The following is a 12165-nucleotide window of genomic DNA, read 5'->3' as shown; positions in this document are numbered from 1 at the left end:
GTTTTTACATAAAACCCGTTTAAATTCCTTCCAACACTGTTTGCAGAGCTGAATTATCTCAGGATTTATGAATCGTATAGATCTCAGTTGGTTAGAGCATGGCACTGATAATGCCAAGGTCCCTGGTTCAATAATCCTTGTAGGGGCCAGCTGCATATTCCTGCATTGCAGGGGGCTGTGCTAGATGGTTCTCGGGGGTCCCTTCTGACTCTAAAGTTCTCTGGATCCACCCCATAGCCATGGCTCTGCACAAATGCTTCTTGTTCCATGTTTAGCTCCCAAGGTCAGCCAAGGAAGATCTCCTCCAGCCCTCTACTCATGCACCATGCTTGTGGAGAGAGTGCCTCCACACATACACACACAAAACCCTTACCTTTGCCACCCTCCAGAGAGAGGCACAAACCAGAAAGAGGACAACAGAAATGTGTGAAAAGTCACTCCTGGGCAGATGAACACTTCACAATGCTGCTGGGCTGTGCTGACAGCCAACCCATTCAGATTCGGACTATTTGCATATGGCATGTCCCCCGCTCCTCAGTTTCTCAAAACGTTCCATAGCTTCAGGGTGTAAACTGCTGCATTTTTTGCACCGCTGAGTTAGCGGAGAACAAGGGGCCACAATGGCTGCTGCAGCCAGGACATTCTGAGCGGGCAGAAATTAGCCCTATTCGGACCTTTACACTATGGCAAGGCCGAGGTTACAGCTGAGGCTCAGGGTGGGTCCCAGCCCCCTCTCCTGCTCTGCCCGCCCTGTGTGCTTGGTTCCCTGTGCCTGGCAAGCACGGAAGGTCCGTCTGCCCAGGATAGCATCTCCCCGGCCACCGAGAGCCCACTCCTCCGCCTCTCCCCCACTTACTTCTTGCTTCCGTACGAAGCAAAGATGTCCTCAAAAGCGTTTATATCAAACTCCTCAGAGCGATCAAAGGAGAAATCAAGCACTGAGCAGCTGCAAAAAGGGAGGGGGGACACACATGCAGAGAGAGGCTAAATAAACAGAGCAATACAGAAGCGAGTAAAGAGAACGGCGGCGGCAGCGGCAAGAAAGTGGCGGGAGATCATCATATCCCTCCCCCCACTCCAAAAAGTCTTCATCCTCCACATCAATTGCTGGCTCAGATGCCCAAAGAGAAAAAGCAGGTGCAAGCAAATGATGCTTTTGGGTGGCAGAGGACGGACACATACTCCACCCCCCAGGAGGGACACAACATGCTGAAAGGAAAGACACAAGAAATCTGGAAACCAGGAAGAGGCTGCAAATAGGCAGCTGCAGGAGAAGGGTGATGCCTTGGTTATTAGGCCAAGCCAGTAGTTTCCCATACTTTTGGGGGCCGCTGCCCTCCCACTTCCATGAGCTCACCCCCAGGGCCCCCTACCCTACAAAAAGCTTTATTCAGAATTGCAGTTTGCACGACCCACTCAGGAAGATAATAACCCAGTAAAGTTCCTCCATCCCTCCAGTTAAAATTGGGGGAATGCCTGGATCAGGGATGGGGGAAAACTGCATCCCTCCCAACATTACTGGGGGACTGGAATGGTGATGGGAGTTGGGGGGGCAGTGACATCTGTAGGGCTGCCACCACCTGACGTAAAAAGGAAAGGACACCTTTCTCTTTCAGAGCTAACTTTTAGGTTCAGTTGATGGACCAATGGAACACTCAGCAGATTCATCCCCCATTTGACCGCTTCATGATTAACTGTTCCTTCATGGGGCCAGGCGAAGCCCAGCTGGGGAGAAGGATCCTGGTAAACCAAGCTCCCCTGCTGCTGCTGTGATTCACACAGCCCCGGACTCCACCACAAGAGGGGCTGGCCTCCCTGGTGGCTCTTGAGGGACCTGCAATGGCCCAGGAACACAGCTCTAGGCAAAACAGAACCAGCAACTTCAAGTAGGGGAGCCCACCAACCCAAGCGTGGAGTCACAACACCCATTAGAAAGATGGGAGGGTGGGGTGGGTGCTCTTCTAAGCGGTTGGATCAGAGAAATGTGCAGAGGGGACCAGCCCACTTTAACCTTCCCACCCTATGACCTCCTTAGCTACAGATTTCAGAGGGTTAAAGGGGTGGGGGCTCAGCATGAGGAGCTGCTTTGGGACTTCATGTGGTGCCTACCTCTTCCTCCATAATTCGAGCACTGGCTGGGGAGACAGGAAGACAGAGAGAGAGAGAGAGAGAGAGAGAGAGAGAGAGAGAGAGAGAGAGAGAGAGAGAGAAAGAAAGAAAGAGAGCATGTGTATACCCATGCGGATGCAGAGTACAGGTCACTGATGGCAACAAGGAAGAGGAGGAGGGGTGAGGAACCTCAGGCCCAGAGAACAAAGGGGCTCCCCCAAAGTGTCTCCGTGTGGCCCTTGGAAGTGGCCACACGCCTCACAGGCCAGGCCTACTTGTGCTTCTGCCCCCCCCCCCGCCACTCAATTGTCCCACTGAAAAGGGTTCCTCACCCTGGAAGCAGAGGGCCTGCGCATCTCTTCGGACTGCGGAGAGGGGGGGCTTTGCAGAAGCAAAGATGCTATAAAGGGAAGCCTGAAGACGCGGGGGCCGGGGGGGGGGATCCAGACACAGCAGTGAAGAGGAGAAGCTGGCTTCCGCAATGCACAGACCCACAGTCCTCAGCCCCTCTTGCAAAACCAGGACACCCTGGGCTTTTCCTTTCTGCTAGTTTCTTCAAGTTGCCCCCCCCCCCGCTGTCTGAGGGAGTTTTCAAGCCTGTGTGTTAAAGTCTTGAAAGGGGGTATTTGTTAACAGTGAAGGCAACAGGATCACCGAGGTGGGATGGGAAGAAGGGCAGGGACTGATACAATTCAAGGACTCCCCTTTCTGGTCTAAAAGAAGTAATAATTAAGAAAATAAGAGTAGTAATCAAAGCCTACCGATAAACTCTTTCAATTGGGGTGTTGGCTTGCTGCAGTTCCCCCAAGGGTACTCTGGGTCCGTGGCGGACCACGCCTGGAAGGGGGGAAAAGAGAGAGAGACTCCGTTGGCGCTAGATAGACTGTCAGTGGCAACAAGCGGTCTTTCCTCCGCAACTTTTGAGGTTTCGCTTGGTTTCAGTCGCTCGGAAAGGCTTTCTGACAAAAGCAAGAGCCACTCAAGGAGGGAGCCGGTATTTCCCTTGCAGGCGTTTTTGTTTTTAAGTGTGCTCTTTCCTGGCCTGCTCTTCAAAACTGACTCCAGTTTATTATCACGTAATCTGTTATGAGTTTATAGAACACTTGATGCCAAAATAAGCTTCACAGCAGTATAAAAACCAGTTAGGAAAACATTAACGCCTGATCTCCCTTTCTCCCCTTGTGTGTTGTCTTGTTTTAGATTGTAAGCCTGCAGGGGCGACCGTGTCTTAATGGATTGTAGGCAAGCCGCCCGGGGAGCCCTTTGGCCTGAAGCGTGGAGTGCAAATGCTCTAAAACAAACATTAAAATATACACACATGTAATTAAAACGCACGCTAAAACAAACCCGCAAATAACATAGTAATTAAAACAGGAGACTCGGGTTGAGAGGCTGAGAAACACCTGAGCAAATAGATACATCTTCAAAAGCCGTAGGGATGAGAGCAAAAAAGCCTGCCTCCGCATTACCACAATAAAGGAATTGTAAAAATTCATTCTTAAGGAATTGTAAAAAATCCATTCTGAAGGAAATCAGCCCTGAGTGCTCCCTGGAAGGACAGATCGTGAAGCTGAGGCTCCAATACTTTGGCCACCTCATGAGAAGAGAAGAATCCTTGGAAAAGACCCTGATGTTGGGAAAGATGGAGGGCACTAGGAGAAGGGGACGACAGAGAACAAGATGGTTGGACAGTGTTCTCGAAGCTACGAACATGAGTTTGACCAAACTGCGGGAGGCAGTGCAAGACAGGAGTGCCTGGCGTGCTATGGTCCATGGGGTCACGAAGAGTTGGACATGACTAAACGACTAAACAACAACAACAAAAAATATAAAACCAACTTTAAAAACAGGAATGCCAGATTTAAGGTGGAGGGAGCACTGAGCCAAGGAGGTGTAGAACAGAAAGCGAGAGGGAGGAGGGCGTGAAAAAAATAAATATGTAGGGGCGGGGCACCTAATCTTCTCCTTGCTCAAGGCGCCATATTACCAAAGTCTGCCCCTGTCTCCAAGGTGTCAGACTCAGGGGTCTCTCCCAGCCCTCCTTGAGATGACGCCAGGGAAGGAACCTGGGATCTCGTGTAGGCAAAGCAGGAGTCATGGCCCTTCACAATGCAATAACAGACAAGAAGCGATCAGGAAACTGCAGATAAAAGGAGCGGGCTGCAATAATTAATTCAAGGGCCTGAAAGAATAAAGGAAGGTTTCAGACGGCTCGATAAATGATATCAGCCTTGGCACAAGCTGTGCCTTCCTGGAGTCAAAGCTATCACCATTATGTGGCAAATAATTACCAGCCATAAAAGCTGCAATCCATCCCTTTTTCAGAGGAGAAACCCGGCTTTTAGGTCTGTTGCAGCAAAATGCGAAAGAGGAGTCTTGGCAGGACCTTAAGGCTCAATGCCACAGAGAAAAACAGGTGTCTTTTTAAGGAGTCACACTTCTGACCCAGCAGGAAAAAAAGTACTCCAAGTGGTAAAGTGTGCAGTGTGCTGGACCAAGAGATGCTTGGGTTCAAATTCCCAGCAGCCCATGAAGCTCGTTGGGTGACCTTGGGTTGCTCACTGTCCTCTCTTGGCCTAACCTGCCTCGCAAGGCAGTTGTGAGGGGAAATGTGTCTGGAGGCCATAGACAAAGTGTTCATTGCCTCCAGTCACAAGACAAAGCTAAACACAGCCATCTGCTATAAACCGTTTTTCTGGTCTCCAAAGTAAAGATCCCTATGTACAGATCCGCTTATAGGGCCGGGCCATATGTGATTTTCAACATTGTGAATTATCAGCAGCTAAATATTGTGATGTATCATGATGTGGGGAATGTATCTTGCCTGCTTCTTCCTCCTCACTTCAGGTGACCCACCAGGAGGAAAAGTTGGCCCGCCTGCCCAGGAGACCAGAGCCTGAGAAGGTCCCGGGTGAGTACCTTCTCGGGCTGCATCTGCAGGCAATTTGAGCTGGTGATACATTGCAGCTCCCCAGCTGCCGCCAGCACAGTGCAGCCAGGAGTCATGTGTTCTGGGCTGGAGGTGGCTGGGGAGCTGCAACATACAGCCAGCTCAAAAAGTCCGAAACTGGGAAACTGCGATCTCAACGTCCTGCCGGTTTCAGACAATTTATCAAAGTATCACCCAACTCTAATCACCATGCTAGCTAATGCTGCCATGTAAAACCCGCAGCCTCTTACTCCGAGTAGACTTGCTAAAATGTATAAGTTTGAATCAGATAAGTGCTGGAGTTGTATTGAGGTTCAGGTCACGTTTTATCATATGTGGTAGACTTGTAAAAGGGTAAAAGAGTATTGGGAAATGATATAAAATGAATTGAAAAAAATGTTTAAAAGTAACTTTTAAAAAAACCCCAGAGTCCTTTCTGTTGGGGATAATTCAGAGGGAAATTCCAAGGAAGCTTGCAGATTTAACTTACAGAATAAGAGAACAAGAAGAATGTACATTTAAAGAAGATTGGAAATTGTTTACTGAATACAGTGGTACCTCGCAAGACGAAAGTGTTTTGCGATGTTTTTGGTGCTTCGTGAGACGAAGTTTTCTATGGCCGCGCTTCGCAAGACGAAGTTTTTCGACTTTTTTTTGCCGTGGCAAACCGCGCTTCGCAAGACAAAGTGACTCGCGGAACGAATTACTGTACTTTCGTTTTGCGAGGCACCACTGTATATGGATGAAAATTGTGTTTATTTAAAAACGCTGATAGCATTAAGATAAATTCAACAGTGTAAATGAGTTTTAATGGATGTTAACAATTGATTACCGAATGGTTTAGTTCATGTAAAATATGCAGGAATGTATGGTATGCAAAATGAACCATGGAAAGAGAAAAGGGGAAGTAATTGATTTAAGGTTGTTTAAATGAATATTTTGAAATGTCAATTAGAACATTTAATAACATATATATACACCCTGCAGCCTCTTCCCCCGACTCTCGCCGATTCAGGGTCAGAACCTCACACTCACCTGCCATTTTCTGGGCTCTCTGGCGGCCGCCCTCTGCGAAAACAGCCATGGCTCGGATGGCGGCTCGGAGTGTGGCCCACCGGAAGACAGCCACGGGGTCCATCCCAATGAGCTCCCGGACGTAAGCGCTGTCGCTGCTCCGCAGCAAGGCGACAATATCGGGCCGCATGTAATCCATGTTCTTCTCCCGGAAATCCTGCAGGGAAGCGGGGGCCAATGAAGGCGAAACACAGAGCAAGGGCAGGCAACCCCTTACCTAGTGTTTCTCCCCCCCTACCTTTATCTGGTATTTCACTTTGCCTGCAAAGTGCTGGATGATGAAGGCCGGCTCCAGGACGGGCGTCCCAATGAAGAACTTGTTGTCCTCATGCTGCTGCTTGAACTTGGCAAGGAGGGTCTGGCTGGTGGCATGCGGGAAGCTGAAGCAAGGAGGCAGGAGAGGGAGAGGGTTAAAAAAACAACAACACTTCTCGTATTGTTGTCAATGGAGTCTGTCTGGAGTGTGGTTCCGGGCATGAAATAAAACTGACCAAAGTGACCTTCACGGGGCGCAGGCCTGGGCAATGTGCATGGAGGTCCTGGCCTGTCAGATCACACACCCACACACCCTCGCTGAGGTAGTCCAAAGGAAAGCAGAGCAAGACGTTTGGAACCAGCTTGGCTGCAGGTGTTGCCAGAAGGGGACATACGAGGCTCCATCCAACCGTCTTAGGGACCCCACTCTGAGTTTACACCTGAGCCTTTTCTCCCCCTGAAGATATACCACAAGGCAGTGGAGGTTTAGGATCAAAGTTTCCCTTCTTATATATTGGCCCCCTCCTTTCCAGGTGGACGAGCCCGTTGCCCCTGTCTCACATTACAGCACTGAAGCAAAACATCTCCACGTTCCCACTTTCTCTGAAGATGTGGGCTGGGATTACATCAGAGCTCACATCCCTTAGGTTGCCCCTATTTGCAGCTGGGAGTCAGCTTTAGCTGCCACATGAAATCATAGCAACCAAAATGTTCTGGCTCAATTCCAAGAGCTGCTTCTGACCTACAAAGCCTCAGAACCCCAACACCACAAGGACCGCCTCTCCCCATATGAACTGGCCTTTTCCGCGGTGTGCCTCCCATTCCCCTGGCTATTTTTAAGCTGTGGTTGATTTTTCTTATCAGCACTAACTGCCAGACTTTTTTTTTCTAATGCCGCATGCTCAATGAGCTCTTGCCTGTGGCCCCAAATAGAATGGAAAACTATGAAACATCCAACGGCCTGGGAGCTGTGCTGCCTGCTGCGCTGGGGGAGGAAGAATCCCCTTCTCATAGAGAGGATGTCAATCGGCACAGTCTGGGGCTCAACAGCTTTATTGTTTGGGTGACGTTGTTGCTCTGGTCTGCTCCATTTCTATATTACTGTGCTTGATATTAGAGTGATTGCAATGCTTTGCGTGTGTGTGTGTGTCTAATGCAGGCATCCCCAAACTTCGGCCCTCCAGATGTTTTGGACTACAATTCCCATCATCCCTGACCACTGGTCCTGTTAGTTAGGGATCATGGAAGTTGTAGGCTAAAACATCTGGAGGGCCGTAGTTTGGGGATGCCTGGTCTAATGCTATTGCAGAACTGCTTTGAGCTTAACATTTGCTGCTGGAGAATAAAAACATTAAATCTAACAGAATCAACATCGCCCCCTCCAGGAATAATAAAAAGAGAGGGTGCACTGGTACACTGGTCCCAGCGTGCACGGGGATTTACACACCCCCAAGCCAGCACCTTGGACTTAGCTCAGTAACAAATGCACTCAAGAAGAGCCTGCTGGATCAGGCCAGCAGCTCCTCCAGTCCAGCATCCTGCTCTCACATGGGCTGATGACATGTCTGTGGGACACCATTGAGCAGGAGACCAAGCCCAAGAGCAACTCTCCCCTCCTGTGCTTGACAGCAGCTGGTGTTCAGAAGTGCTTACTGGCTCCAGCTGTGCAGACACAGCCTTGCCCTCCATGAAAACGTAACTCTTTTCAGTCAAAGGCTAAACTCTGCGCCAACTGAACTTACTTGCTTTCCTCGTCCAGCAGGTAGAAGAGGCCGGTGGGCTTCTTGCTGATGAGGTGGATGCAGGCCACATTGTCCGTATAGTCAATGTTGTGCCACGTGATCCCTTCGCTCTGATACTCTTCCTGTGGCAAATGAAACAGATCCTTGAAAAGCCGATGTCCCCTACCCTCGTAAGATAGGACCTGGGGAGGGGCGTTGCCAATGGAGTTGACTGGCAGAGGGCAAGACAAATGGCCCTGCATGGTTTTAATTTGTGCGAAGAGGTGGATGCTGCTTGGATGGCTTTGAAGGAGGATTGTTTTCATTTCATGAAATTCACTTACTGCTTGATTGAGGGGAAAGAAACCCCTGAAAGCAAGTTTTCAAGCAAGGTAAAACAATAAAATTATCAGAAAGATACAAGCAATTATCCTCCCATCCAAGCACAAAAAGAGGCATTTTCATTCCCAGCAGGGTGAAAACCCTCAAAGAAGCAAGGCCTGGGGAGAGAGTTCTGTGGGCTTGGAGGGTCGACATTTCAGCCCCAGAATACTGAAGCTCCCCACCAACCGGTGATTCCTTACCTGTTCGAGCTTGAAGATGTGCTGGTTGAAATAATACTGCAGCTGCTCATTGGCGTAGTTTATGCAGAACTGCTCAAAGCTGTTGGTGTTGAAGTCCTCAAAGCCAAAGATGTCAAGCACCCCGATGGAAAAGCACTGCACAGTGAGAAGGAGGGGGAGGGAGGGAGGGAGGAAGGAAGGAGCAAAGCAAAAGAGGGTGGCGTCAGAAGAACGGTGGGGCAGCCACTGCTTAAGAGACTCGTGATCTTTGTTGGTGTGTAATTGGGGCAGAGAGTCTGCTAGGGCTGGGCAATATATGGATATATCGCCCCAAACCGATCTGAAGTCTGTATCGTGATAACGGTTTCATTATTGCTGCAAAACATGATGCGATGTGGGGGAAACCGCGAAGCCCGCCAATGCCTCTACATTCCAGACATCGTGATATATCAGCATATGGCGATGTTTAGCTGGCGATATTGAAAAACGAGTATCGCCCAGCACTAGAGGCTGCCATTGTTCCCTGAAGACATACCACCACAGATTCCTCCATGTCCTTCTTGTTGAGGAGTGCGTGGTTAATTCGCAGAACGATCCAGTCGAAAAGGGCGCTGTAGAGAGACTTGGCCATGGAGTCACGAGCCGTGATGGCCTGCAGGTTGGAGAAAAAGGAACAGACAAAGGAACGTTGAGGAAATCCCAGAGGATCAGGCTCAAGGGGCCCCTCTTGGTCCTGTTCCCACACTGACTTAACCAGACGCTCTGAAGGGAAGCTTTCAAGCAGGACCCGAGCTGCTCTTAGTGTTCTTTACTTGTACATCCGTAGATCTCAGCGCAGTTCACAGTATAAAAATACCCCACAGCATACGCGTCCACCAAGATCAGTGTTGTCTACACTAACTGGCAGGCACTCTCTATGGCTTCAAGCAGGGCATCTTTCCCCAGACTGAACCCAGGTCTTCTCAGCTGCTGTAAGAACCCCTGGAAGGTTAAGTTCAGTCGAATTTGACTTTGGTGTGTGGCGCTCATCTCTGCTTTCAGGCTGAGGAAGCAGGCATTTGACCACAGACAGCTTTTCCAGGTCATGTGGCCAGCATGACTAGACCGCTTCAAGCGCAACGGGACACCATGATGAGTGCCAGAGCGCACAGAAACACCATTTACCTTCCCCCTGCAGCGGTACCTATTTACTGGCACTGGCGTGCTTTCAAACTGTTAGGTTGGCAGGAGCTGGGACAGAGCAATGGGAGCTCACCCCGTCACAGGGATTTGAACTGCTGACCTTCTGACTGGCAAGCCCAAGAGGCTCCATGGTTTAGACCCCAGCGCCACCCTCGTCCCATCTGCTGTAGCTATATCTCTGTGACTCCCGCTGTTATGACACTTCTTTCCTTGTTTTTTTTTCTTTCAAATCATGAGAAGGCAGCTTACGAAAACCTTGAAATAAAGAAGACCATTGGCTCAGCTCACCCTATGATCCGACCAACTCCTAAAAAAATAAATGTTGCCTTTCTCTGTGCTCTATCAGTAACACTCATTAGCCAGCTCTTAGCACACACCAGCTCACCTCGCTGAGACTGTAGGGCAGGATCAGCTTGTCGTTCACCGTCACTGTTTTTCTTTTCGTTAATACTTCCACCAAGATTTCACGTTTCACCTGGAAGAGTGGGGACGGCGGAAGCAGGATCAGGAATGAATGACCTGAGAGCGGCAGACAGAGCCAGCCTGCAGTGGTTTTTCTACCCCTTGGCCCAGAGTGTCCCCCAGGGACCTGCTCCCTCAGTCCATGAAATATATCCATTAGATATATGGGAGTTTGGCATCTGGAGGGCCAGATATTCCCCCACCCCTGAAATAAACCTCCACCACTCCTGGATCACTTTTAAACTCTGAGGTGGAGAACTTCTGCGGCCCTCCAGAAAAAAAGAATGAGAGAACTAAATGTTTGGGAGGAATAATAAATAAAATGTTAGGTGTCATTGTCCCCTCCATACCGCTGCCCCCCAGCAATTAATCGGCAGATTTTTTTAATAAGGAGCGGTCTGGAACCTTCAGGAGCTGGGAGAGAATATCCAGCACTTCAGGGGGTCCGACCTCCAGGCCTTCGTCCCGACCTGCTGCCCGCTTCTTGTAGGTGACGTTCCCCAGGTACAGAATAGCAGACAGGACTGAAAAAATCCTGGAGAAAGAAAAACACAGAAAGTAGAGTTGAAGACACCAGCTTACATGTGCAGATGCCCAGAGTGGCTGGGGCAACTCAAGTTAGATGGGCGTATAAAAATAAAAAAATAAAACTGGCTGCAACTTTCTAAATATCTGGGTAGACTTGTCTAAACAAAAATGTTTTTAACATGGAAAGCTTCCCTTTGGAGCATCTAGTTATCCACTGTGAGAACTGGACACCGGACAAGGTGAGCCCCTGTGAGCCTGACCCACCTGTTGCAGGGCTTTTCTGATGTTCTTATGTACTTACTGTTTTTTGGTCGCCGGAAGGAAGCCAACCATCTCCATGGCTTGCTTTAACCGTTCAAAGTCGTGCTTGAGGTCTTCCCCATCTTCAATTTTCAAGTTATGCTGCAAGAAGCAAAAAAAATAAATAAACGACTAAATCTAAGTACAGAAACACAATTGAAGTTGGGGGCAGGCGCAGAAGTCCTTTGCTAAGACGACACTTGGTAACATTTGAATTGAATCCAACGAAGTTCTGCTCAGAGCACCGCCATGGAATTTCATGCAACCAAGTTAGTCATGTCCAGCGGCTCTAACTCAGAGCAGGACTAATGCTGATCAGAGCTCCTTATTTTTAAATGCAGCTTGAAATTTTAGCACTTCAGCATCTGTTACCAATTAAGTTCTCATTGAACAGAAGAACACAAGAAGAACTCTGCTGGATCAGACCAAAGCAGTCCCACCTAGTTGAGCAGGGACCCTGTCCTTCCAGTGGCCAAGCAGATCCCCCAATAGGAAGCCCACAAGATATTGGATTAACCAGTAATATATGTCACGTACAAAAATCCAGGGCAGGTGGTTGGTGCAGAAAGAAAAGGGCATTCTCTGTGGCAGCTCCTAAGTTTTGAAATTCCCTCCCCAGAGGTGTGACTGCCTCCTTCGCTCTCCGGCCTTTGATACCTGAGATGCATGTTTCCAGGGCCCACCTTATCCCTGAGATTGTAATCTGTTTTTTTTAAATCGCTGTAACCCAGCCTGGCTGGTGAAGGGCAGCTAAAAAAATTAATGGTGTTGATAGTAGTAGTAATAATAATATAGATAGATAAGTTGGGTATGTTTGGCCTGGAGATGAGAAGACTGAGAGGTGATCTGACAGCCACCTTCAAATACCTAAAGGGCTGCTCCATGGAAGTTGGAGTGGGTGTGTTTTCTGAGTGTAAGAGCCACTTGACAGTGGTCTCCCTCCAAAGATGGTGCATGTTCCTTCCTTGGAGGTTTTTAAGCAGAGGCTGGGAAACCATCTGCCGTGGGTGCTTTAGCTGAGATTCCTGCATTGCAGGGGGCT

At 49.1% G+C, this 12165-nt stretch overlaps 1 protein-coding gene across 9 annotated transcripts in view; it reads right to left on the bottom strand.

The window, feature by feature from the left end:
* MYO9B (myosin IXB) overlaps positions 1-12165 on the bottom strand; it is a 57039-nt gene that overhangs the window by 22093 nt on the left and 22781 nt on the right. For 6 of the 9 annotated variants that reach the window (XM_060275282.1, XM_035116967.2, XM_060275279.1 and 3 more), the window contains exons 6-15: positions 11125-11225; positions 10701-10830; positions 10219-10308; positions 9187-9303; positions 8673-8807; positions 8110-8231; positions 6351-6492; positions 6074-6269; positions 2871-2946; positions 857-946 (exon numbers count right to left, since the gene is read on the bottom strand). In XM_060275282.1, coding sequence (XP_060131265.1) covers positions 857-946; positions 2871-2946; positions 6074-6269; positions 6351-6492; positions 8110-8231; positions 8673-8807; positions 9187-9303; positions 10219-10308; positions 10701-10830; positions 11125-11225 — 1199 coding nt within the window. The remainder of the gene's footprint in view (positions 1-856; positions 947-2870; positions 2947-6073; positions 6270-6350; positions 6493-8109; positions 8232-8672; positions 8808-9186; positions 9304-10218; positions 10309-10700; positions 10831-11124; positions 11226-12165) is intronic. The other 3 variants (XM_060275281.1, XM_060275286.1, XM_060275284.1) reach the window with 1 other exon arrangement.

The sequence above is a fragment of the Zootoca vivipara genome, chromosome 6 (assembly GCF_963506605.1).
Source record: "Zootoca vivipara chromosome 6, rZooViv1.1, whole genome shotgun sequence".
Classification (NCBI taxonomy): domain Eukaryota; kingdom Metazoa; phylum Chordata; class Lepidosauria; order Squamata; family Lacertidae; genus Zootoca; species Zootoca vivipara.
The sequence above is the reverse complement of the archived record's forward strand: the minus strand, read 5'-3'. Positions and strand labels throughout refer to the sequence as shown.